Genomic DNA, 26,216 nt, shown 5'->3' with positions numbered 1-26,216 from the left:
GGACCTGGTTCTGTGTGGCAGATATGGTAGAAAGACCAAAAATGAACTCCAAAAGGAACACAACCCTATGAAATGGCCTAGAGCGTAGGCAGGTTAGTGAGTAATTGCTACATTTGTTTATGCTCTTTCAGACACCCCCCCCAACCCACAACATTATTAGGTAAAAACTGCAGGAATACCACACAAATGATAAACTCAAGATGTGCAAATTGCAAGATTCTTTAAAGTCCATCTTTTTCAAAAACACTGGACAATGATTTTTTTTCCTCTCTCCTTTTTCCTTTCTCTTATTTTCTTTTTCTTTAATTATTACCTGTCAGCTCACATATGCCTTTAACTCTTTCTCAAGCATTAAAGTTTAAAAAGTGCCTCCTATTAAGTAGTCCTTTGTGGACAATGACTGTCACATACTAGTTCAATAATTCACATTCATCCCTTTGAAACCACGTTAAAACTTTCAGCATCTTGCCTGTGAGAAAACTCTACATAGTTGCATGTAGTTACAGTGTTGAAGAGATTTGTTGTTTGTTGTTGTTGCTTTCTTTCCGAGCAGATTAAAGTGAGATACAGTACATACTGAGTGTTAGACCAGGATGCTCAGCAATAAAGTGTGAATAGCATTTTAAGTGCTTAAAGACATTCTAGGTTCATCTTCAACAGCGGATTCCTGTGTCACACCGAGATTTGAATAAAAGTGGCACCAGTTGTCCATAATCATGAACTAAAAAAACAGTACTAAAGATTTGCAACCTAACTGCAAACAAAGGATGCCTGTGATCTCAAAGGGGCAGTATGCGTCTACCTTGTGGAAGCAAATGTTGATGGCGTTACCCGGTCAATTTGTCTAACACTGCACAGAAACAGGAGCGAGCCCGAGCCAGGCGCATCTGGGGAGCCAGAGGCCTCCTCGTGCACACTCACACACACTCAGGACACATGCACGCACCCCCCCCACCCCCCACCATGAAGGAAAACCCTGCAGGGTGACCGGTGCAAGAGTCTGTACAGCCTCCCCATCTGCTGACTCCAAGCAATGGAACTGCACTAGCAAGCAGAAAGGAAATGTTGGTGTGGCAGTTGCTTTAGGAATAAAAATCAGTGCAGTCAGACCCCATGGGGGGAAAAAAAATATATATACATATACACACACACAAATATATATATATATGTATATATATATATATATACTGTAGAGCCTTGAGTAAGAGTTGGCTTGTTGTTGAGAACATCAGAGACTGTCTGATCCTTTTCAGTAACACCCATGGGTTGTGCCCTCAACATCCACCTGGGGTGAGGAAACCTCTTCACCAAGCCGCCACAGAGCTGCAGTTCCTCCTTGGGAGGGAGGGACACACACACACGCACGCGCGCACACACGCACTCCATGCCTGACATACACCACTGCTACAGTTCCCTTCTCCTCACCTCCCCCCAGAAAACTAGAATAGGAACCAAAACAACAAAACAAAACGAAAATGACAACAAAAAGAAAACAAAATCACAGCTGGACCCTGTCCTACACGAGGTGTTAGAAAACAGGAGCCATGACAACACATTCATTTCCACTAAGGGTGTGTGAAGCAGATACTGCCCCTTCTGTAGCTCTCAATAAACCTAGTCACTGACAAACACTTGTGGAAAAACATATGCACCAGTCTCCTGCATAATACCAGCTGCAACTATAACAACAAGGTTATAACATAAACCTAAAATAAGATGATAACATGTAAATACTGGGTTATTTAGTCTACAGTACAGTAATCTGGATAAAAATGACAAGGGATAGCCTAATTTCCGTTCCCCAAACAGCTTTTACTTTCCTACGTTGGATCGACCTTCAATGCAAATCTTAACCTCCTGAGGAATAAAAGAAGGCTTGGGAAGAGTCAAAGGTGGCTCCTCTTCTGATTTCTCTAGTTTTCGTGATTCAGGGGCTGACCACCTCCTCTTCCTCGTTGCCAGGGGTTTGCTGGGTTCTGTTTTGGTGAGCAAAGGTGCTGCAGGCAATCCTATTTTGTCCGGAAACTTCAGTTCACCATTCTCAGCTAACATCTGTGTGCTTCCCTGATTAATCCCATTTTCCTGCTCTGCATACCTGTGTCTACTTCCAGCTAGACTGTCATTCTTTGAATGCTTCAGCAAGATACTAGCTGAGTCCATGGGCTGGCCCTTTTTAATAGAGCCGTTCTTCAGGTTCTTGAGCGTGAGCGATATGCAGACGTCCCCCACTGAGAGTTTGGAGCATGGCAAATCAAAGAGCTGGCTGGTTCTCTCAGGGCAGCAGGATGACCAGCCTTGTCCAAATACAAAAAAAGGGTATTCTACCAAGACTTCCACACTGACCTGCAGAAAAACAGGAGACAACAGAGAGAGAGACAGAGGGAGAGAGAGGGAAGAGCGTGAGATCACCCATGTGCCCCCACACGTGCTCACTGCAAGCGGCTCTTGCTGCGGGGAGAGGGATAAAGCTGAAATGGCAAAAGTACTGTTCCACAAAATCAGTAACATTGACCACCAGATCTCACACTTGGCCTTGTCACACAGGTTTCTCTGAGCTCAATGTTTCTTTGCACAGGACCTCAGTGGGAGTCAAGCTTTACCCTTATCCAGTCATTCAGAGACTAAGAGGCAAAACTGCTTTGGCATCTGACAAACACCAGCCTCTTGTGGTACCAAGAGCCTGTCCTTCACATCTAAAGACACTTTCCAATCACAGGATGGTGCAAGAAAAGCTTTCAGTTCTGACATGATTTCCTAAATGACCAAGGGAATGTCACCATCACCTCTGCCAGAAGCAACATATACTTACCAGTGTGAAACTGCTGAAGGCATGCTGATTTTGAGGGGAAGGGCATGAGTATGCAGAGTTGTAGCCCCAAGAGCAGTCAATATGAACCGATCTTTCCCCAGCAGTCCTACTACCAGTCCAGCTTCCTTCCTTCTCATGTCTGCTCTCCTACTCTAGCTGAGTTCACATCCCTGTACTCCCTTAGGCAGAGGATCTCTTCTGAGTTCTGCACTGGGTCTCCTTTTCTGCCCTCACTTCACCCATTGTAAAACCACATCTAGTTATAAATCCTACCTAACCATCTTACAAGGAGCTCCTACAGCCAGAAGAGACTAGCAACAGGTGCCCACTGCTCCTTGACCTTGCAAATGCAAGGAGCTTGCATGTGGGACCTTGAGGTCCCAACATGACAATGCAACTAACACTTGCTTTTCTTTGCATGCACCAGCAGTCCAGTGCTCACTGCACAGTGCTGTCTGCAGGCTCCAGCACTTGCTGTGGACTCATGTGAGTCACAATCCATGGAGTAAAGCTCACCCTCCCCCACCCCACACACTACGCCAAGGGCAGGATATTCTATTACGTCTAAATTTGTCACCTGTTTTTAACTTGCTGTGTGTAACAGCAGTGAGATTTGCAGCTCTAAGAAGTCTAAGAAGAAGTTATGCTGAAGTCAGATACCCACTGCTCTGCTCCCAAGGTCCCCAAGTCCTCTGGAGCTCTTCTCAGGCATGTGGGACAGGATCCTGCTCTGCTGGTGTAACCCCTATTTGGTAGGTGCTAAAGGGCAGGAGAACATTTGAATAGATGTGCTCATCTCATTTTTGAGCCATTCATCAGGCATGGAGCATAGCAGCTGCCTGGAGAGCCCTTCCTTTCCAGGAACACTGACTTGCTTGAAAGAAACAGCACAGCAGCTTTGTGAAACCACCACTCACCCTTGGGAGCAAGTAACACTGTCATACAGAGCATGGCTTTGTATTGTTACAATTTCAGCTTTAAGGAACATAAGCAGTTTGAGAAGCACATTGCACTCCAGTGTTCAAATATCTCTGTTCACAATAATGTGAACCTTGGGATGAAGTTGCACAGCCTGCCTCACAAAGGAGATTCGACTTGGTGACAGTACAGCGCCCAGCAGCCCTGCTGCTTCCCTTACTCTTAGAGGCACCTTCCCTGCAAGCAAGGCCCAAGGCAGCTTCTCTTGTACTTTAGCAGCTCCACATCCCATTGGGGCAGGAAGTCTTGATCAGTGAAATCCCACAGCTCAGATACAGAGGCTCCAGACCAGAAAACCAGATATTCCCATCAGATGCTGACTGTGCTTCTGACTGGGTAAGCCCATGCCATGCACCAGCAGTCAATGAGACAGTAGATTCTGATGAGAAAAAAAACCCTTATAAAGCCTGTAAATATATGCTATATATGTAGGGGCATTGGACTAGATGAGCTCTAAAGGTCCCTTCTAACCCAAACCACTCTATGATTCTATGGCACATGCTATATTGTGTCTATACTTCTGCAACTAGGCCAACGAGTAACACTGCATGTTTTATCCTGCCACTCCGCCTGCCCAACCTGGGAGGTCACTATGCAAGGAATTTTAAAAGGAGCAGTTTAGAAGTACAAGATACCCCCCCTGCTCTCTCCTTTATATTGCTGTCTCCCTCCCTTCCTTCAGAATCCCTCCCTTTCTCCCTTCTGAATTCATTCCCTCTCTCCTTCCTTCCCTCTCTTCTTCTCCCCTTCCTCCTTTTCCCCCCGCCCTGTTTCTTCTTTCCCATCCTTGTCAAAATCTATTTTTACCTGTGAGAATCATATTTGCCTTGTATGTATCATCCTCACTGACACCCAAGTTTCTCTCGACGTGGACATGCTTTCATCACACATTATACTTTTTTTTCCCAGCGTGGCATCCAAAACACCTGCCTGAACTGTCCATCACCAAAACAAATCCCAGAATTGGTGCTGGCAATGATGAGTAACATAATAAAAGATGGTGAAATGCATGAATTTCCACGATCCCATCACAGCATGCATATACAACTATGGATTTGAAATGGGTTCCCTCACAGATTATGAAGCCCTGTTTCAGATGGTCACTGATGGATTCAGCTGACTTGGGATTCAAGGTAACCATTCTCTTCAAGCAACAGAAGTCAAGGACCTCTAAAGTATGAAAGTTCAGTAAAACAAACCTGTTCACGATTTGTTTCTAACACTGCATTTAATCACAAAGAAATTACTTTTAAAAGCAGCCTTCCCCAACATCCTGCCATGCTTACTATAGGAGAGAAAGAAATGGGGAATTTCATTTTCCAAAGACAATAAAGCAAGAAAACAAAATACTGGTCCCTCTTCAAGCACACAGAGGCTCTACTGCAAGCCACATTTTAATTTATGTTTTTTAAGACTGGTAAGTGAAAACACCCAAATGCCTCCAGTGCAGGCTGCTGAATATATGCAGTCTCCTATAACCCTTTGTCATTTTATTCCTCTGCCAACCTCAGCATGTAAGGTGGGCAATTTCAGTTACTTCACTGAAAAGCATGTAACTTCAGGTGGGTTAGTTTTCCCCAAGGTTTCCATACCAGAAAGAAGGTTGAATTTGCCAGGTGATTGGAAGACAGGGAAACGAGGGAGAATGACCTCTTGTGCTGGGGAAGGGCGGCCGTGGGCTTGCCGTGGTAAGATACAACAGCAGCTGCACGGTGCCTCCCTATTTACAGTACAGTTGTGAATATGCTTGGCAAAAAGTAATCTACCTCTGTCCCTCAACTGGAGAGAAAATGAGCTCATGTTTGCACAGAGCCTGAAAATGCAAATTCATCGATATCATAATGACTTCCCAGAGATCCCTGGGAGGAACACGTAAGTGAGCCTAAGCTAATGATAACAGTGCTATTTTTGTATGGCACTTAACTCTCTACAACTCACTCTCCCTTGATAATACCACTTGAAAAGCTCCCTCCTTCCATGAGTATGCATGAAACTTAATTGTAACAAAATACTCTGTGAAGCTACTAAACATGCAGATATATCCCCACTGTACTCCAAAGTCAAAATATATTTAAGTGCAGCAGCACTGCAGTGCCTCTGCTCAAAGCAGCACAACTAAATACTCTCGTCTCAAGGAGAAGACTAAGCCCTCTTCACACAGACCATTTTGTAACGAGTCATGACTGCCGCATGCCTGCTAACAAGACCAAATGCTTTCATACAGCCACGGCAGGCTGCGGGTGAGGTCACAGAGACTCAAGCGCATAGAAACCTCTCTCTCTCTCTCTCAACTGAGGCAAGGGAAAACCAGCAGAGCTGTCCCCGCTAAGCAGGGACACAGCTGATCTGGGAAGAGGCCCAAGTCCCGGAATTTGCAGGAAACCTAAATTAAACCCTTGTTTCTAATCATATCTCTATGTGACTCGTCCTCCATTCTGGAAGCATCCCTGGTGGGAAACACAGCTGGGGAATATTTTGGCTGCAATGATGTCAGCCTGCTCCTGATAGGCTTCTCTGTAAGGTGACACTTTGCTGGGTGAGACCCAGCGTGGCCCTGGATTTTCATAGCCTCAGACTCGGCTTGCTTTCTGCCAGAGGATGGCACTCCACCCCATGCAAACCCAGGACTGCAACACATCTCCTGCATTGACAGATCTGCAAACAAGACATGACACAAATGCTACCTGCTAATTTGTACCTCTTCTGCTGGTGCAGAAACCAGTGGCCTGGCTGCAGGGAGAGAAAGGAGAGTAAGATGAAAATTGCAGATGGGAGATTGCTACTTTTGAAATCTCATTATTCAGGGCAAATTAGATTAACTGGTCCTGATCCAAGAATGGTTCCTCTAATCACAAGACCTGAGATGCACCAAAATACAGCTGAAGGGGAGGGGAAAAAAAGGCTTCCTTAATATTGAAGTCACCAGAGGCCCAGCTTCTATCAGCTGTGCAGATGCATGCACAGACATGAACAAAACCACACATAGTATCTGTACATTTGACATGAGAAAGGAGGTCTTAAGTAGCATGTAACCTGGGAAGGGCAGGCTGCAGACTGCTGTGATTATAATAATTTTTTTGTGCAATATGCTTCTCAGTACTGTTGCTGTTGGTCTTTCTTCTACTGTCAGCCTGATGTACTTTTTACTACATGTGTCCAGGCCCAGCTTCTCTCTCTGGTTCTCCAGTGCTGAGGGTTGCAGATGCTGCAGGTTGCAGCACTCAAACTAAAACAAAAAGTTTTGCAACAAGATAATTCAAAATGAGTACCTGCTATCTAAAATCTACATCTACTTTGCTCCAGTTTAAAACTGTTACCCCTTGTCCTATCAGCATATACCCTTATAAACAGTCCCTCTCCAACCATCCTGTAGGCCCCCTTCAGGTACTGAAAGGCCACAGTAAGGCCTCCTCAGACCCTTCTCTTCAGGCATAGTAGACCCAACTCCCTCATTCTTGTCCTTGCAGGAGAGATGCTCCAGTCCTCTGATCATCTTTGGGCCTTCCTCTGGACCGTCTCCAACAGATCCATGTCCTTCTTGTGTTTGCTCCAGAGCTGGATGCGGTACTCCAGGTGTGATCTCACAAGAGCAGAGCAGAGAGGGAGAATCACCTCCCTTGACCTGCTGCCCACACATCTTTCAATACAGCCAGGATACAGTTGGGTTTTGGGGCTGCCAGCACACATTTCATAGTTTCATAGTTTCATTCAGGGTTGGAAGGGACCACAAGGATCATCTAGTTCCAACCCCCCTGCCATGGGCAGGGACACCCCACACTAGATCAGGCTGGACAGAGCCTCATCCAGCCTGCTCTTAAACACCCCCAGGGACGGGGCCTCGACCACCTCCCTGGACAACCCATTCCAGGGTTTCACCACTCTCATGGTGAAGAACCTCCTCCTCACATCCAGCCTGAATCTCCCCACCTCCAGCTTCATTCCATTCCCCCTAGTCCTATCACTACCTGATATCCTGAGAAGTCCTTCCCCTGCCTTCCTGTAGGCCCCCTTCAGATACTGGAAGGCCACAATTAGGTCACCTCGGAGCCTTCTCTTCTGCAGACTGAACAGCCCCAACTCCTTCAGTCTGTCCTCACAGGAGAGGTGCTCCAGCCCTCTGATCATCCTCGTGGCCCTTCTCTGGACACGTTCCAGCACCTCCACATCCCTCTTGTAATAGGGGCTCCAGAACTGGACACAGTACTCCAGGTGGGGTCTCACCAGGGCTGAGTAGAGGGGGAGGATCACCTCCCTCGACCTGCTAGCCACACTTCTCCTGATGCAGCCCAGGATCTGATTGGCTTTGCGGGCTGCAAGTGCACACTGAGAGCTCATGTTGAGCTTTTTGTCCACCAGCACCCCCAAGTCTCTCTCCTCAGGGCTATCCTCCAGCCAGTCACTGCCTAGCCTGTATTTGTGCCTGGGATTGCCTCGACCCAGATGCAGGACCCTGCACTTGCTCTTATTGAACTTCATGAGGTTGGCCTGTGCCCACCTCTCCAGCCTGTCAAGGTCCCTCTGGATGGCCTCCCTTCCCTCCAGCGTGTCTGCTGCACCACACAGCTTGGTGTCATCAGCAAACTTGCTGAGGGTGCACTCAATGCCACTGTCCATGTCCCCCACAAAGATGTTGAATAAGATAGGTCCCAGGACTGATCCCTGAGGGACTCCACTTGTCACTGGCCTCCACTGGGACATGGAGCCATTGACAGCCACTCTCTGGGTGCGGCCATCAAGCCAGTTCCTTATCCATCTAGTGGTCCACCAATCAAACCCATGTGTCACCAGTTTGGAGACAAGGATGTGGTGCGGGACAGTGTCGAAGGCTTTGCTCAGGTCCAGGTAAACGACATCAGTTGCTCGCCCCTCATCTATTAATTTTGTCACCTGCTCATAGAAGGCCACCAGGTTGGTCAGGCAGGATTTGCCCTTGGCAAAGCCATGCTGACTGTTCCCAATCACCTCTTCACTATTCTTTTGAGCGAGTAGTGACTCCAGGAGGATCTGTTCCATTATCTTTCCAGGCACAGAGGTGAGACTGACTGGCCTGTAGTTCCCTGGTTCCTCCTTCTTGCCCTTTTTGAAGATGGGGGCAATGTTTCCCCTTTTCCAGTCTGTGGGGACTTCACCAGACTGCCAGGACTTTTGAAATATAATAGAGAGGGGTTTAGCAACCTCATCTGCCAGTTCTCTCAGCACCCGTGGGTGTAACCCGTCGGGTCCCATGGACTTGAACACTTTCAGGTTCTTCAGATGATCACGAACCTGATCTGCACTTACAATGGGCAGTTCTTCCTCCCCGTCCCTGGCTTTGACTTCCATAACATCAGGAGTGTGGCTAGAGGCCCTTGCAGTGAAGACTGAGGTAAAGAAGTTATTAAGTACCTCAGCCTTTTCCTCATCACATGTGACCATGTCACCATTTTCTTTTCTGAGGGGGCCCACACCTTCCCTAGTCTTCTTCTTCCCATTAATATACCTGTAAAAGTTCTTAGTATTCCCTTTAATCTCCCTGGCTAGATTCAACTCAAACTCTGCTTTGGCTTTCCTGACCAGGACTCTTGCTGCTCGGGCAGCTTCCTTGTATTCCCCCTGTTCTACCTGTCCTTCCCTCCACTTCCTGTAGAGTTTCCTTTTAAGTAATAGTGTGTCCAGTAGCTCCTTGCCCATCCAGGCAGGCCTCCTAGCATTCTTACCTGCTTTTCTCTTTGTTGGTACACAGAGCTCCTGGACACAGAGGAGGTGGTCCTTGAATACTGACCAGCTGTCCTGGGTCCCTCTTCCCTCCAGGGCTTTGTCCCATGACACTTTGGCTAGCAGATCCCTGAAGCGATCAAAATCTGCATGCCTAAAGTCTAGGGTCATGAGCTTGGAATACTTCCTCCTGATTGCCCTGAGGATGTTAAATTCAACTGCTTCATGGTCACTGCAGCCAAGGCCGTCTATGAGCCTCACATTGCTTACCAGCCCTTCCCTGTTGGTGAGAACAAGGTCCAGCATAGCACCATTTCTTGTTGGTTCCTCCACCATTTGGAGGAGGAAGTTGTCTTCTATGCAGTCCAGGAACATCCTGGATTGCTGGTGCCTTGCTGTGTTGTCCCTCCAGCAGATGTCCGGGTGGTTGAAATCACCCATGAGGACCAGGGCTTGTGACCTGGAAGCTGCTTCTATTTGCCTATGGAGGGCCTCATCTGCTTGGATCTGCTGGTCAGGTGGCCTGTAGGAGACCCCCACAGTAATATCTTCTTCCCCTGTCCTGCCTTTAATTTTGACCCATACACTCTCAACTAGCTTATCATCCCTCCCCAGTTGGAGCTCCACTGATTCCAACTGGCTATTGACATAGAGGGCAACACCTCCTCCTCTCCTTCCCTGCCTATCCTTCCTAAAGAGTTTATACCCATCTATGCCTACATCCCAGTCATGGGATTCATCCCACCAAGTTTCAGTAACAGCCACTATGTCGTGGCATCCCAGCAGCACAGTGGCACTTAACTCATCCTGTTTGTTGCCCAAGCTGCGCGCATTCGCATAGAAGCACTTCAGCTGGGCTGGCCCTGTCCTCCTCTTGTGACAAATCCCTTCGGTTTCCACAGAATGTCCTGGTGGATCATTCGTGGCTTGCCTCAGGGTAGCAAGTTGAGAGCCCTTACCAGCTCTCCTTCTCTCTCCTGCTGGTGAGCTGCCCCTCTGTTTGTCACCAGCCAGCAGGAGACTATTAACCCCTTCCCCCTTCAAATCTAGTTTAAAGCCCTATCAATGAGCCCTGCCAATTCCTGCCCAGGATTCTTATTCCACTCTGGGACAAGTGTGTCCCATGAGTTGTTTTCAGCTCAGGTGCCTTGAAAACCAGTCCATGTGCCCTGGCAGAGTCTTCAGGAGGACCTGCTCCATTACCTTGCCAGGCACTGAGGCCTGTAGTTCCTCAGGCCAGACCACCATAACTTTTCAAATATGATGGAAAGTAGCTTTGCAACTTCATCTGTTAGTCCATGGGTCCATGGATGGATCTCATCAGGTCCCATGGACTTGGGCACCCTCAGGTTCATCAGCTGGTCTCAAACCTGGTCTTCTCCTACAGTGGGCAGATCCTTATTCTCCCAGCCCCCCTCCCTGACTTCTGCAAATTGGATGATGAAGTTACAGTCCTTGCTATTGAAGACCGAGGCAAAAAAGTTGTTGACTACCTCAGGCTTTCCATACTCTGTGTGACCAGGTCCCTCGTTTCCTTCCACAGAGTGCCTACATTTTCCCTGTCCTTCCTTTTGTTACTGATATAAAGACTACTCTTGTTACCCTTGATGTCCCTAACCAGATTTGATTCTATCTGGGCCTTAGCATTCCTAACCTGGTCCCTGATTGCCTGGACAATTTCTTTGTATTCCTCCTAGGTTACCTGTCCCTCTTTCCACCCTCTCTAGGATTTCTTGCTGCAACTAATAGTGTCCAGGAGCTCCCTGTTCATCCATGCAGGCCTCCTGGCATTCTTGCCCACCTTCCTCTTTCTCAGTACGCATTGCTCCCGGGTTCAGAGGAAGTGATCCTTGAGCGCTAGCCAGCTTTCTTGGGCCCCTCTCTCCTCCACAGCTTCATCCCACAGTACCTTACTAAGCAGGTCCTTGAGGAGCTAAAAGTCTGCTCTCCTGAAGTCCAGGCTAGTGAGTTTGCTATGCACCCTCCTTGCTGTCCTAAGGATCACAATTCAACCATTTCATGGGTACTGCTGTCAAGATTGTCCTTGAGCTTCACATTGCCCACCAGCCCCTCCTCACTGGTGAGAACAAGGTTCCAGTATAGCACCTTTTCTTATCAGCTCCTCTACCATTTGGAGGGGGGAAATTATTATCAATGCATTCCAGGAACCTCTTGGACTGTTGATGCCTTGTGGTGGTGTTCCTCCAACTGATATCAGTGTTTCTGAAGCCCCCCATGAGGACCAAAGCTTGTGAATGCAAAGCCCTTCCTATCTGTCTATAGAAGGCCTCATCTGCTTTGTGTTTCAGATCAAGTGGTCTGTAGCAGACCCCCACTACGACATCACCTGTCTCTGCCTTCCCCCTAACCCTGACCTGTAAGCTCTTAAGGCAGTTCCTCATCATTTTCCAGATGGAGTAACATGGATTTCATCTGGTCAGTGATGCAGAGGGTGACACCCACTCCTCTTTTCCCTTGCCTCTCTTTCCTAAAGAGCTTGTATCCATCCACATGCTCCAGACATAGGATCCATCCCACCACATCTCAGTGATGTACATGTCACAGCCCTGTAGATGTGCACGTCTCTAACTCTTCTTGTTTGTTTCCCATGCTACATGTGTTAGTATAGAGGCATTTAAGTTCGGTTCCTACTGAAGCTGACTTACTTACTGGCTCAAATTCAATTCTTATGCACTTCAGGTCATCTTCTACTGGTCTATGATCCTTCTCCAGACTCAGGGCATCAGTTACTGGTACTGGCCTCAGAGTGGTAGCAACTCTACTTTAAAGCTCTCCTTGTGATCAATACAGACTCATTCTCAACCTAAAAATAACTTTGGAAAGTTACAAGTTTTCTTCCTACACTGCAAGCCAACGAGAAACAAAGGTCAGAAGCACAGACTGCCCAGCCACCTAGATGTTTTTTCTTTCCAAACTTCCCTTGAACACACAATTTATACGAGCTGTGCAGTGCTTAAACCACCTGCAACCAACACTTTGGAAAAGTCTGTAGTGCATTTCAGTAACTTATATGCATGACGGAGCCACTCCCAGGCAGTTCCAGATTTTCAAGCCATGAAGATTCACTGCCTTGTGCTCTACCTATCTCTTAAGGGAAGATTTGAACTGAATCCAATCTGAGCGTTCTTGTGTGGAAGGCAAAAAATCACCTACCAAAATGCAAACTATATCCCCTTGCAGTGCTTATACCATTTTGTATTTTAATCCAAACCCATGAGGATTGTGTATTTCCTCCTGAGGGTTTTCTAGTTTACCTTGAAGACACTATATTTATCAGTGATGTGACCCTGATCGCCTGAGTTTGTCTCGTAGATGGATGTGCTGAGGGAAGCTGCACCCGTGGGGCCATAGCATGCAGCCCAGTCCAACCCCCCAACCCCACCATTACCTGTGCTCGATGCTCCCCAACCGCAAACTGTATGACGGCAATGCCTGGGCTATGGCTGTCTTCAATCCTCTCCACAGTGCTGGAGTCTATTTTCAGGTCGTTGCTGATTTCTGCACTCTGAATGAAGTCTTCTGTTTTCAAGTCCTCTACTTTTTTCAGCTCCCCATTGGCCAGCTGAATGATTGACCCCTTCATGAAGTAAGGGGGCAGCGTGGGAGGTGCGGCAGCAGGGGAGGCAATGGACTGCACCACAGGCAGGTGGATCTGTGCCTGCACCATGGTGGCCTGGTAGGCAGGCTGGGTGGTGAGAGGCTCCGCACTGAAGTTCTCGCTCTTGGGGACGGTGGTGGTGACAAACGTGTGAGGCACTGCTGCAAACTGAGGAGATGATGTGACAATTGCAGGTGTGACTGCTGACGGCTCAACATCTGCACTGCCAACCGGTATCAGCAAGGACTGGGTGCCAGGGATCACCAGGTGCTGCGGCAGGCTGCCAGGGTACCCGATGGCTTGCTGCTGACTGCTCAGGTAGCCAATCACCGGCGGCTGGGTCCCAGCGTAGAAGGCCGTTGCCGGCAGCCCGACAGGGAGTTGCTCAGAGCCGCTGTGGGTGGTCTGAATGACGGTGTGAGGGGACAGTGTGGCCACCGCCTTCACCGCCTCATGGCCCAGAGCCTGCTGTGGAGACAAGGCGTAGGACCGGTGTGCTGGCTTACCCAAGTGCAAGCTTCCCTTGTCATTGAGCACTGTGGGAGAGGTCTCACGGTTGGTGGCCTGCTGCACTTCCATGTCTGCTGTGGGCGTGTTGCTGTTGGGGACCACCATGACGGAGGCTCGTACACCTGAGGAATCCCGAGCACTGTACTCAATGGGGCTTGAGTGGACCACCACATGCCTGGTCTCATAATGATGGGGAGCTGGTTTATTGCCTGCTTTAACTAGACCCATGTCGGCAGAAGGCGAAATGCCATACCTCCGGCTCTTCTCTATCTCACCGTTCAGTACCTCCTTGGCCTGCATTGCTTGCAGCCGGCTGCTCTCAGGCTTCTTGGGGGCATCCCTGGTGATGAAGTGGCCTCCCGAGTCAGTGTACTGCACCACCACTTGGGAGGAAGGACCGAGGGTGAGAGTGTGTGGGATCACTGTCTGATGGGGGTGCAGGGGGACTGGGATGGTTGGAGGAGAGACGTTTCTGACAGTACTCTGAGAAGAGCTGGAAATGTGGACGTACTGATTCTGCTGGGTGGGTGGAGGAGACCCGGCGGCAATCAGTCCAGGTGTCCTGACCAAGTGCGGCTCAACTTTGTGTCCCTGCTGGCTCAAGCCGCTCATGCTGGCCAGCAAAGTGGAATAGGCCTCCAGCTGGGAGCGCTGGGATGGAGTGGTCGCAACAGCTGTGGCTGCTGCCACGGTGCCGGTCGCAGAATTGGCTGTTGGGGAAATCAGCTGTGAGGGGATGAATCCGGTGTATGATCCACTGTACTGGGGCCCAACAAACTGGAAGGTGTGTGGCAGGTGTGTGTACTGCACAGGGGAAATGGGGGTCCCTGACTGGGAGAGGGCAGGTGAGTACACTGTGGGAAGAGTGGTGGAGGCTGGAACAGACCTTGGCGCACTTGGCGGGGAATAGTCCAGCCCTGCAGATAGCGACTTGTGCAAACCCTGCTGCAAGCCCACCTCCACCGATGATGTGCCCCCAGGCCGGTGCCTGCCGCCCAGGCCCCCCTGGCTGCCAGGTGTGTTGGGGAGCCATGCTAGGTTATCTGCTCGGTGGTTTTCATTTGGCAGGACCGGCTTCACCTCTGAAGGCAGGCTAGTGGCAGGGATTTCTCGCTTCTTAGGTGGCAGGCATTCATTGCTCCGCTCTTGGTTGGATTTCATCTTTTGCCGTCCCCCCTCCACTGTGCTTGCTTCACTGTCTGGCTGGCTCTGATTTCAGTCTGATAAATGGAAAGTCACATTTGATTTCTGCAAGGGATCCAGTGACTTCATGAGGAATCATCTCCCCGTAAGCACGATTTTCCAACAGCTCTTCTGGATTCTGCAACGAGAGGATGGGCAAGGGAAGTGGAGTCACACAATCAGTGCTGGGAAATAAGAACAAGCAAGCAGACACCCCAAAACAACAAGTGAGCCATAGAAAAACCTCTGGTGAAAAAAACAAAACTGGCCAGGCATTGCTGCTCTTGTCTCAAGGAGCAGCTGCTGCACTGTGAACAGCAACAAAAATCCTGGGTACATCTGCTAAGACATCATGAAAACAATTAAAACTTAGGGAAGATTGGAAACTATCTGGCCCTAACTTGTCATATTTAGCAGCAGTCACTTATTTCCTAAAGCTCACTTTCTCCTTCCTCTGAGAAAATCCTCCATGTCTCGTAAGGTGCCTGGTTCACTCTCTCAGCCTTTCCTTCCCCTGCAACAACGACATGGACTTTAAAAAGTGGCAGGGAGTCCCAGAGACCATACATGCAGCAAATATTTACGTTAGCAACAAGGAGCTATTAGTGGTGTGGGCGAAGACAAATGGGTCACTCCTGAAGCCTTGACCTCCAAAGTCACCCACAGGGTGACTTCATGTCACACGAGGCCATGCTGTGGAGTCAAAGCAGCTGCTGCTGTCCCTCGTCTCCCCCATGCCCTGGCTTCTTACGGGCACACGTGGCCTTCATTTACCAGTCTGGCAATGAACCTTGGCCATGTGATCTGTTTACAACAGTAGCATAGAGCAAGAAATGGCTCCGAGCCAAGTCCTTCATGTCTGGGTTTTTCTCCCCAGTGTTTTGAATTCCCTCTGCTACTGACACCTTACATCCAGGTGTTTGGGCAGGATTCTGCAGTGTGAGAGACCCCCTACCACACACAGCTATGCCAGAGCCTGGCACCAACACCATCTCCAACTCATTCAGTTTCGTAGCTACTACCAGGCCACAGAGGCTGCGGGTACAGCACTTGCAGCCACGGCCACATGTCCAAACCCCATGCAAATTTAGCCCTGGGGATGCCTTGGTAGGACTGCTTGGAAAAGTATGGTTAAGTTTCCTGATCCCAACCAGGAGCCCCCACTACTGTAAAAGCTCATGATATTATATTGGGTAGTCTCGCTGTTGGAGCAAAATAGTTAAGATTCTGCGCTCTTCATTGCTTAATTCGTTGACTTCAGCTACCCAAAGGCAATACAGTCAACAGAGACTTCCTAATTCTTTCATTATCTGTGGAGGAAAAATAGCATAACTAAATCCCATCTGGCTCTGAATCAAAAAGCAAATGGAGCTGACAGTCTCCCCATACCCTCCTGAAACCTACCTTGTTTTGTCCCATAACAAACTTTATGGTGAGTGAAAGTCCCTTAGCCCCTACCCAGCCACTACTTGCCAACTGTATTTCTGGCTGTTTTGAAGGCAAGACTGTGTGCTGAGAAACTATGCACCTCACACAGTCAGCACCCAAACAAGAAAAAGCATGCATTATATGACAGAAAAATGGAGAAAGAATTAAGAGTCGATGTGAAAGATGGAAATAGGATATAGCCCACTTTAAAGTGAATGCTGAGCAGCAGTAATGATAGTTATCTTAAGGCATGTAATATTCCTTTGGGGGACTTCTTTCCCTGCTGCCTTGCTTCTAATGAACAATAAGCCTGATGTTTATATGCGTATGCAGTACTTTGAAGACATACTACACTGAGATTAAACCTATCTTTAAGAGCTCTCATTACGTTTATGATCCTCCAAGCTGCTGTAAGCCTGCAGAAAAAAGTCAAAATCTTCTACTGGTTTGATACAATCAGACTTAAGTTAATTATTCAGTTGTTTAAATATTGATAAACAGTAATGAAACACCAATAGCCACAGAGCCAGGGAGCTGGGGGAGGGGGGTGGGGGTGGGGGTAAACCACTAACATTTCAGGCTGGATTCCCTAGTTTTGAGGTGAGAAGAAAGATGAAAGGACTCAGGGTAGCCTCAAAAAAAGAAGGGCCAGTGGATGCCTTGAGCATGGTGGCTCTGGGACAGCAGCACTGCTACCCTGGCCAGCCTCAACCCACTGGTGCTGCCAGATGAGGGCAGCCAGGAGAATGAGTCCTTGCCACATCAGCACGGGTCTTCCCCCTTCTCCCAACAGTTGCTCAGCGTGTCTTGGCAACAGCTAAAATTATTATATTACACATGACTTACAGATTTTTATTTTTAAGTTTGACTAAAAATAAAATCACCAAGCTCACATTTGCGCAGTCATCTTTGGTTAACTTTAGCTCACTGTAGTCTTCTGTCCTGGACAGCTGGCTTTGGCAGGTAAGTCAGCAGCTACTGGCTGAGGAGGCTGCCCAGCAACACTGTGGTAGGACACCCTTGATGTGGGGCACTTGTCCCACTCCCCTTGCACACAGGGAGCTCATGCTGGGCTCAGATGGTGCTTCTGTCTTTTATGAAGATGGATGTGAGCTGCAAATCCAGAATTTGAATACACTCCCAAGGGGAAAAGCTGGGAGCAGAGGGCTGGCCCCTCTGCCTGCAACTGTACAGGGAGCTTGTACGTGGGAGCAAGCAGGGTCAGTCTCTTTTGCCGGGATGGATAAATTGGGCTCCCCAAAAATAGCCATTCCAAAAGCCCCAGGCATCTGGGTTCAGCTTCTCTGCTTTGGAAGTACTACTACGAAGCTCTATGAAACCTGGTGAAGCTTCACGCTGCAGGAGCTGAAGCAAAGGTTTTGTTCTGCTTAATAGCGTTGAACCACTGAGTTTTGGGTAGCCTCCAAAGTCAAAGTCAACATCCTTCAAAAATTCCAGATATAAATCTTTTGGGTTTTGAGGGGGGTTTATGTGTAAATCTTTCATTTGGCTGACTTCATCATCAGCAGTAACAAAAGGGCTACCCAAAATCTCCTGGCAAGCACCAGAGGAATGAACAAGCTTAGCAGAGACAAGGGATGAGACAGCTGTAGAGGGGCGAAGACTGCCCCACTTTTCCAAGGCCAAGTCTTTCACAGTGAGACTTTGAACTCTTAACAGACACAGCACTGGAGATGAAAACATGCAAATGTGAAACATAAACCAGCCTACTTCTGCTTCAAGACTTAAAAGTAAAATGGTAAGTTTCCAGCATATTTCAAGTTTGAGCAACAGGAAAGATAAGACAGGACTGATTTTTCTAGGGAAGCTATGAAAAGGGAGACAACCCAGCCAAAGTGTCTCAAAGGCACGAGGTACAAAACCTGGTTAAACTGTTCCCTGCTGGCTGTCCTAGAAAGACGAATGTCTGCCTTCTGTGGTGTGCCACAGGGTTTATTTGTATGGCTTTTTTTTCCCCCCAAGTAATTTTTCTGACTCTCAAGACTTAATTTCTCTTTAACTTCAGAATTGACAATCATGATTTTTGAGATATGCAAATGAGCAATAAAGACCAGGTGATGTTTTGCTACTGCTTTGTGCATGTGTGCATGTGCACGCCTGTGTAATTATGGCTGGGAAGGTAAAGGGGACAAAGAGATCAGGGACAGCAGCTGGACTTCGGTATCTCTGGCAGCGAGTACACATGGAACATTGCTAAAGTGTCTGGACAGCCAGTGTCCCCTGGCAGCCTGCCCACACTCAAATTCCTGGAAAGGCTTAAGGCAGAAAAATAATTGCTTGGAGGAGTCACCATCTGGGCTTGCTCTGGTCCCAAAGGAATTGCACACTGGAGTTCAGGAAGTGCATTTTTCATGCAAAATTCCAGCATCTCTCTGCAAGGCACTTTAAAACTAACTATGTCTCCCAAATCACTATTTTTCTATTTACTTAATCTAATAAATGCAAAACTCATTACAAGATACTGCATTACAGCTTCAGGGGGGCAACCGCCGTTATTTATCCAGAGTTCACTGCAGTCAATACAAGACTGCAAAGACACCATGATCATATGCTGCATCCCACCACCCAGGACTGAGTCTTAGGGTGCAGAGAAGTTTGGGCCAGACTCACAAATCACATCAGCACCCTGGCTATGCAAACAGTGAGGCTTTCACTGCCTTCAGAAATTGGGCAATTCTGCAGCCTCCAGCCTCCAGCTTCACGGATATTCAATTCAAACCAGTCATTGCCAAAAGGCTCCTTTCATCTCAAACCACAGTAACACACAGATTGGTATGACTTTCCAACTTTCACCTTCTAGCTCCAGGTATGACCAGTAAATTCTCAGATCTATCCATGCAATAAAGAAAAAAACCACCCCAACTATATTTCCCTTCTCTCACACACCATTGCCCTGCCTGGCACGTATACCAGTGTAATATTCGAAGAGTACACCAAATAAAAATAGTCTTTTGAATCAAGTCTGAGACGAGGCTTGTTATGTCTGGGGTGTTACCAGGCAGAACCGGCATGGTAGTCTGATGCTCCCACCTCAAATCACTCGCCCATCCCATCACAAAAGAATGAGTGGGCAATTACAGCAGCACTGGAAATCAGTGGGAAGAAAAGGCACTTAGTCCCACCTCTCGCCTTCGCTCTGAGGCAGTTGGCATCTTGCAGGATCAGATTCAGAAAGATTTAAAGACAGGCACATTGCAGAGGGCTCTGCAGCTGCATTCTGGTTCTCAGATGTATATGCCAGCTTTTCCCCCCTCTCTCTGCACCCTGCCTGCTGCCAGCTACATATTCATAGTTGTAGCTGCTACAGATTTTATTAGCCTTGCCATGTGCAGCTCAGTGCATGCCAACAATAGCTATAGGAGTTTATTGTCCAATCCAACCAACTTCACAGCTTTCTGGCAGATGTCCCAGGAGGGCCAACTGCAGAGATCCATCACTAAGACACATGAAAACCTCTAACAGAATTTGAAATTCTCCTCCCAGAATGAAAGGATTCCTGATCAATGCCACATCTGCAAGACAGATTGTCTACTGCAGTATTAGCTCTTACTATACTCTGGGCATCTGCCACAGCAAAGCGCTACAGGTTTCTGCAAAGTGAGCAGCTCTTCTTCACGGCCCTCCTCTCTCCCTGGTCAGGCTAGACAGCTTCCTCACAATATAAAAAGCAAATTATATGAGCAAAGCTCAGCAAGCTCATTGCTGGATTTGAGATGCCCAACAGCTCGAAGTTCCCATGAAATTTTATGATGCACATATGCATGTTCCAGCCTGAAGAGAGGAAGACTTAGGGAGAAAAAGCAGCATAAAGGACAGAGATGATGGGAGTTCCAGGACAGTCATTCACTTGATGACATTTATAAATGCAGGTGATACAGTTAATTATCCATTCTTGCTACTTACCACCTGAATTTTGAGGATAAGAGGAGATCTGCATGTTCTAAGCAGGGTGCATACTCCTGTAGTCCTGATTTACTACTGTGACACTGCAGTTACGGACACACAATCATTTTGTGCAATGGGCACTGGTGAGCTGCACAGCAGCGACAGCTTCTCACAGTGCTAATATTAGCTTTGGTTTCAGTTAGGCTAATTGCTGAATTAATCAAGACTTGGAAATAACTTCCAGAAGTTTGCAGGGTTCTGCCATCAGTTTATCTCTGTGCTATCACCTGATTCTGCAGGAAAAAAGACGCCAACGTTTTCAACATCTCATGCCATGACCTGGCCATGTGGCACATGTTGCTGTGCATGTGTATAGCAATGCAGCTACACATATGTCCTGATGTAGAACTATGGTGCCATGGGTGAGCTGAGCAGATTCTCAGACGTCATTTCTTCTATGTTTTTTCACCAATAAAGTTATTAGCAAAGGTGATCCCTCCTTTTCCAGCACACTTTGCAGAGAGATGGTACCACAGAGCACAGCACAAGATGCCAGGTAGGCAGACAGGCTAGAACCAAGTGAAGAACCACCAGCTGACCCTGTGGAAAGACTAACACTGAGGGCTGTGTATGCTGGTTACTTCTCTTCCCTTCCAGCCCACCCCGCGGGCAGCACCTTTGCTCCCTGGCACAGAAACTCACTTGTCACACAGTGCCAAACCCAGGCCTTGCTTCTCGCCCCTGAAACATATTTTTATAAGATTTCTTAAAATTATAGCTATGGAAGTTATTAACTTTTTAATTTTTTCTTTTATCTTGCCCTGTGAGGCCTTTCAGGCTCAAGGTCTCCAGTTTTTCCCTGCATCCCCCAAGGCTAGAAGCTTAATATTTTATCTAAAAGTGGAATTTGCCCTCTCATCATTTGGAACCAGGAAGTTAAATTTTGTCAAACTGCATCAGATATCTACAGACTAATAATAAAAATTAAGAGCTCATGATGCTAATAACACTAAAATTTTTAAAAGGGATCACCTTTCCTAACAAATTTGAGGGTGAAGCACCGGACTCCAGAGCCCTCTGCACCTATGGAGGAAGGAGAAAAAGGATTCATCTGCTAAATATTTCGGCCCTAAGGCAAAGCCGTGCAAGTTTGCACTACTTGACACTTTCTCCATTACAGGGCAGAAAGTGCACATCAGTTGACCCTATGACAAGCACCTCTATCTGCAACCACAGAGAAAAGAACTGGGGCAACTTGGACCTGGGGTTTCAGTGCAAGCTGATCATGAACCATGTGATTCTGCAGGCAAAACTGATACAGGTGTGACACTGGGGCACATTCCAGCAGTAGGAGATCTTACTGCCACTCCACACTGAAGCTTTTACAACCTAACAGAAGTCTGCCAAATGCCTCTGAAGCCCCACACCTAAAGCTTTGGAGGTGGCTGTGCCAGGAACTTCAGGGCCACCAACTTGGGTAGGCAGCTTCCCCTTTCACACGCAGCCAGTGCTCTTTGGTGGCAGAGCAGATGCTACATGTTTTTAAATGCTCCTTCAAACACACGGACAAGCAGGCTGGAAAGGTGGAGCCCATGTATGTAGCTCTGCAAGGGGCTAGATGCAGCATCTAACCTTTTATCTCCTGTAGCACACCAACTGCTGTGAGCGCAGCAGGTTTGCAGGACTGGCTTGTCTCATACTGCACAGTGACATCCTTTATTCTGACACCCATCCCCTAGAGGCACTTCTGCAGCTTAAACGAGTGAAGAGAGTTAATTTATAAACAAGTACATTACTCAAATTAATTTGTTGGTGATTTTCATTTATCTAAAATGTGCCTGGCTACAATGGGAGCTGCCCACACAATTTTCCATTGAAAATTTCACGAGTGACTATAAACGTAGCGACACCCACTCGCCGCTCATTTTAACTTGTGACAGAAACTGTCATGCCTGTATGAACACATTCGCACCGCAGATATGTCACACAGGTCTCCTTCCATGTGTCTGAAAACCCTCGCTAAATGTTCTCTCTTCTTCAGCAACAGAATGAAGAGAGATGCCTGGGTTCCCTGCCAAGAGACATGAGTAAGACCCCCACGAAAAATTACAGAAATTGGGGGCGTTTCACCCCTTTGAAGATCCAGCCAGTAACACCAGCCAGCAGCAGCCATTTTGCAGATAAGTAGAGGTGCTCGTTGGGAGGAGTGCACCTTTAAGCCTGGCTGACAGGGAGATGCTGTGAGAGCGTGGCTTTAGGGGCAGGTTTGGAAAGGTCAGCTGCACGCCTGATGCCTTTCCTTGCAAGTCCCCCCTGCCGACTGCTTCTCTGGTAGATTCCATGTGCTAGCAAATTAGACTATAATTAGTCTACCTGTAAAGTGCAAAACACAAACTGACATTAAATTCCCCTTGAAATCGTTTCCAACGCTTCACCTTCTCTCAGGCTCATTTAGCACAGCTTTAACTTCAAGCAGTTTTGCGCAAGCCTTTGCTCATAGCCTCAGCACACACTCAGTGCCTCCTTGAATCAGGATCACTGACCATCACCACTGACAAGACCCAAATGTCAGAAGCTCACCCCGGCCCCAAGGCATACATCATGTTCCCTCCATGCTGCAGAAGGCTAAGAGTAAGCTCAGCATTCCCCCCAGCAACTTCTCCAGGCTTCCTTTCTCTAGTTCATTCATCATTTTTTTAATTCTTCATTCAGAGTCAGCTACATTTGGGTGTGCCCTACAGCACTGCCCACTTGTTCTGTACAGACACTCAAACTGGCAATCTCACCACAGGCAGCATAGTAGGGTCAGCACACATATGAATGCAAGTGGGCAAAAAAACCCACCACACCAACTCCTCTGCACCTCTTCTCCCCATAAAACTCCTGTCTTGGCCCTGCAGCCCACAAAGCTAAGTGACTTGTCATCCTTCCTGATTCAGCTTTGCAGAGAGCATCTACTGTTCCATGGGGAGCATGGTGGGCAGATAAAATGGGTACAGAGAACCAAATCCAGCACTAGCATCACTTGACTAAGGCCAGCAGAGTGAGGGTGAAATTGCCCAGACTGTTCTATCTGACAAGGCAATACTGAAAGCCATTAAAAGAAAACGAAATAATGCAGGTTTATGGCAACATAGCAGGCTCCACAGTCACAAGCTCCACTTGCAATTAAAAACTCCACCCATTCCAACTAAGAATGCAAATCCTCATCAGTGCTGCTCTCAAGCGGGGAACGTTGACAAACGAAGGCGGTGTGCTAACAGGCAGTGCCAATACTCTTAATTTAAGTATGTGAGAAAGAAAGGTATGTACCAAGACTGCCAAAAAGAACTCACTTTAAACAGCAATCTGAAAGAACTGGAAGGGTTTAAAAATTACTTTTCTCAGAAAAAAAAAAAAAATAGATACCAGAAACCCTTTTGCTCCCCTTCTCCCAGCCAAATGAAGAAGGAACAAGAAAATAAAAATCACACAGCTCACATAAAGGTTATTTATACCGGAGCTTTGACCTCAGGAACCAAAACCGTTCCTCTGTTGGACGTGTGGGTCAGTGACTCACAGCCTGGAAATCTGAATCTGGATCTTTTGTAAAAGCCACTGAGCCATGAACATGCTTTCTCAGCGCTGCAATCACTTCTGTGAAAGCATCTTACCGATCTGCCACTGGAAATCCACGGCGCAGAGACAAGTGACTCCCCAACACCAGTGAAATGGACAAAAGGATGACTAGCTACCTGCAGCTGGTTTCAATCGAAAAGCCGAGTAATTATTGCAGCCCTCTCCTGTGGCTCATATGGAGCGCAGCATGGAGCTGTAAAGCGTTATGCAAGTCTAATATGCTGCCAGAGCTCTTAGAGCAGGCAGCAGCCAAGTTGCTCCCTCCCACCATTGGCTCAGCTTCATTAACTTAATCAGGTATTCATTCATTCATTCACTCACTCATTCAAAAAAAAAATTACACTAAACCTGGCAAATAGCCAGTGCCATGCATACAAGGAGCATGCTCACATCAGCTACCAGGGCTGGAAGAAGGGTAACATCTAACATCCCTCAGGCTTTCAGAGGGACATGACAGCCTGGACACACATGCACCTTTGCCACAGCCTTCTCAAAAGCACAGAGAGTGTAGGAACTGTGGTGGGGGCAGAGGCTGGTGCTGGAGATCATGAAATGCAGACCAGCACTGAGTCAGTGCAGCCAGCAGGCAGCAGACTGGAGTACTTTCCCAGAGCAATGGACCAATTAATTACTCTGACTACTTACAGGGCAAAAAAAGAATCATGGCAGGATCAACTCATGTCATTTTACTGCAAGATTGCTACCCTTTCTTTTGCACATACCACATATGCTCCACAGCTTAACCCAGACAGAAGAGAACAAAGCAGAACAGAAAGGAGAGAAGAAAAAAAAATCAAAAAGAGGGAAGCCTCACACGATCAATGTTAAGAGCAACTGGTAATGGAGATCTCTGTTTGACCCCTGTATCTGCAAACATAAGACTACCTACAGGCATGTGGCATTCAAGCATCAGAGTGCCCTCCCCTGCATAGCTCTTCACTTGTTTTTCTTAGTCTTTACATGTAAGTTCTCAAAGAGCGTTATTTCTTCCCTCTAGCTGTCATCAGAATGACTTTTGCTGCATTTTTTTTTCCCAGCAAGAAAGCTACAAGAAATCTGCTTTATGACTATTCCAAAACACAGGCCTCGAGAGTCAGCTTACTCCACTTGTGAAGAATTTCATGCAGTGAGCCAGGCTGGGCATTAAGGAAAGGGGGAGAGGTGTTACATTTCCCACAGTGGAAGCTGGGCAACAGTGGGAAAGCAGTCAGCATCTTTTCCTCTTACCTCATTCTGCCCTGTGAGAAAAAAACTGGGTGGCAGGTTACTCCAAGCTAGTCCTTGAAACACAGAAATACAGAGCACTGAGACTATTTCAAAATAGTTATATGATGAAAGCAACAGATCTTGGTGCAAATCTGGCCAACAAGTGCCAAGAGCATCCACACTTCCCATCTTTCTCCAGTAATGCAAATCAGATCTCACAACCCTACACCTTCTGTTATCATGGAGTGCACAAATCTTTCCTGTAGGAACCTTGATCACCCCATCTCTAGCTAACCTCCAATTTGCTGTTTCTCTTCAGGCAAAACAAGAAAACCCAGACCTTTTATGGTCACTGCCACAAACCACAATACAAATGGCAAATCAGACAGAGACTTTCAAAAGGGGCCAGCATTTAGCTAAAGGTCTGCAGTTCAGGTGCATTTATGTACAAGATGCCAAACCAACGCCTGTTACTCTGACCCTGACTCCTCCTCTGACCATACAGCAGAAACTCACGGTTAACTGCTGGATCCCGTTTTGAATTTCTCTGTAGGTGGACATACTGAAGAACACTTCAGTACCTAGCTAACAAGCAAACAGCTCCTGGGCAATCAGCTTTTGACAAATGTAAGGGCTACCAAGTAATGTTACATATTGCAGCTCAACCAACACGTGAACAATGAAGTATGCCTGAACATCGCCTCTGACTGCTACATGACAGCATGCAGGATTTGTAGACTAAAAAAAGTACTCAGGGTGCTTTCACTGCATTAACAGAACTCAGAAAGAGAAAGGGATGAAAAGGTGTCAGAAGGCAACATGTTTCTTAGTTCTTTGCCTTCTGCACTCCAAAACATATACAACATCAGACAAGCAGCCTCCTTGTACTCTACACTCAAATCAGTTTCCTTCACCAGGAGTTCAGCCTCAGACCTTTATTCAAGTGCTTAAGCTCCATGTCTTTCATTACCTTTGTCCCCATCTCTAACCATTCTCTAAATGGGGTCTGAAGCTTGGAAGTTGCTCCTTTTTGCTTAACATCCCATGACACAACTACTTCATTCAAGACACGTTCAGGATCCTCCTCTGCCCATGCCTAGCTTTACCTCTTCTGCTTGAACTGCTGCTCAAACCTACTTTAAAGCAGCAGTCTCCTTTCTTGGCATCAGGGTAGCAAAGCACTATGACATTCCACCTTTTGAGCCTCTCCACCATACATGGGAGCATGTAGAGAGGTGTGATTTCTGACACCAGGCATAGCTAGGC

General features: G+C 47.4%; 1 protein-coding gene across 4 annotated transcripts in view; it reads right to left on the bottom strand.

The window, feature by feature from the left end:
* Positions 1–314: 314 nt before the first annotated feature.
* ATXN1 (ataxin 1) overlaps positions 315–26,216 on the bottom strand; it is a 445,788-nt gene continuing 419,886 nt past the window's right edge. For all 4 annotated transcript variants that reach the window (XM_068160811.1, XM_068160813.1, XM_068160812.1 and 1 more), the window contains 2 exons: positions 12,891–14,931; positions 315–2,343 (listed from right to left, as the gene is read on the bottom strand). In XM_068160811.1, coding sequence (XP_068016912.1) covers positions 1,813–2,343; positions 12,891–14,771 — 2,412 coding nt within the window. In that variant the 5' untranslated portion in view covers positions 14,772–14,931 and the 3' untranslated portion in view covers positions 315–1,812. The remainder of the gene's footprint in view (positions 2,344–12,890; positions 14,932–26,216) is intronic.

The sequence above is a fragment of the Melanerpes formicivorus genome, unplaced genomic scaffold (genome assembly GCF_026170545.1).
Source record: "Melanerpes formicivorus ecotype bairdi unplaced genomic scaffold, bMelFor1.0.p_v2 SCAF_53, whole genome shotgun sequence".
NCBI classification, from domain to species: Eukaryota; Metazoa; Chordata; class Aves; order Piciformes; family Picidae; genus Melanerpes; species Melanerpes formicivorus.
This window is presented reverse-complemented; position numbering and strand designations above follow the sequence as displayed.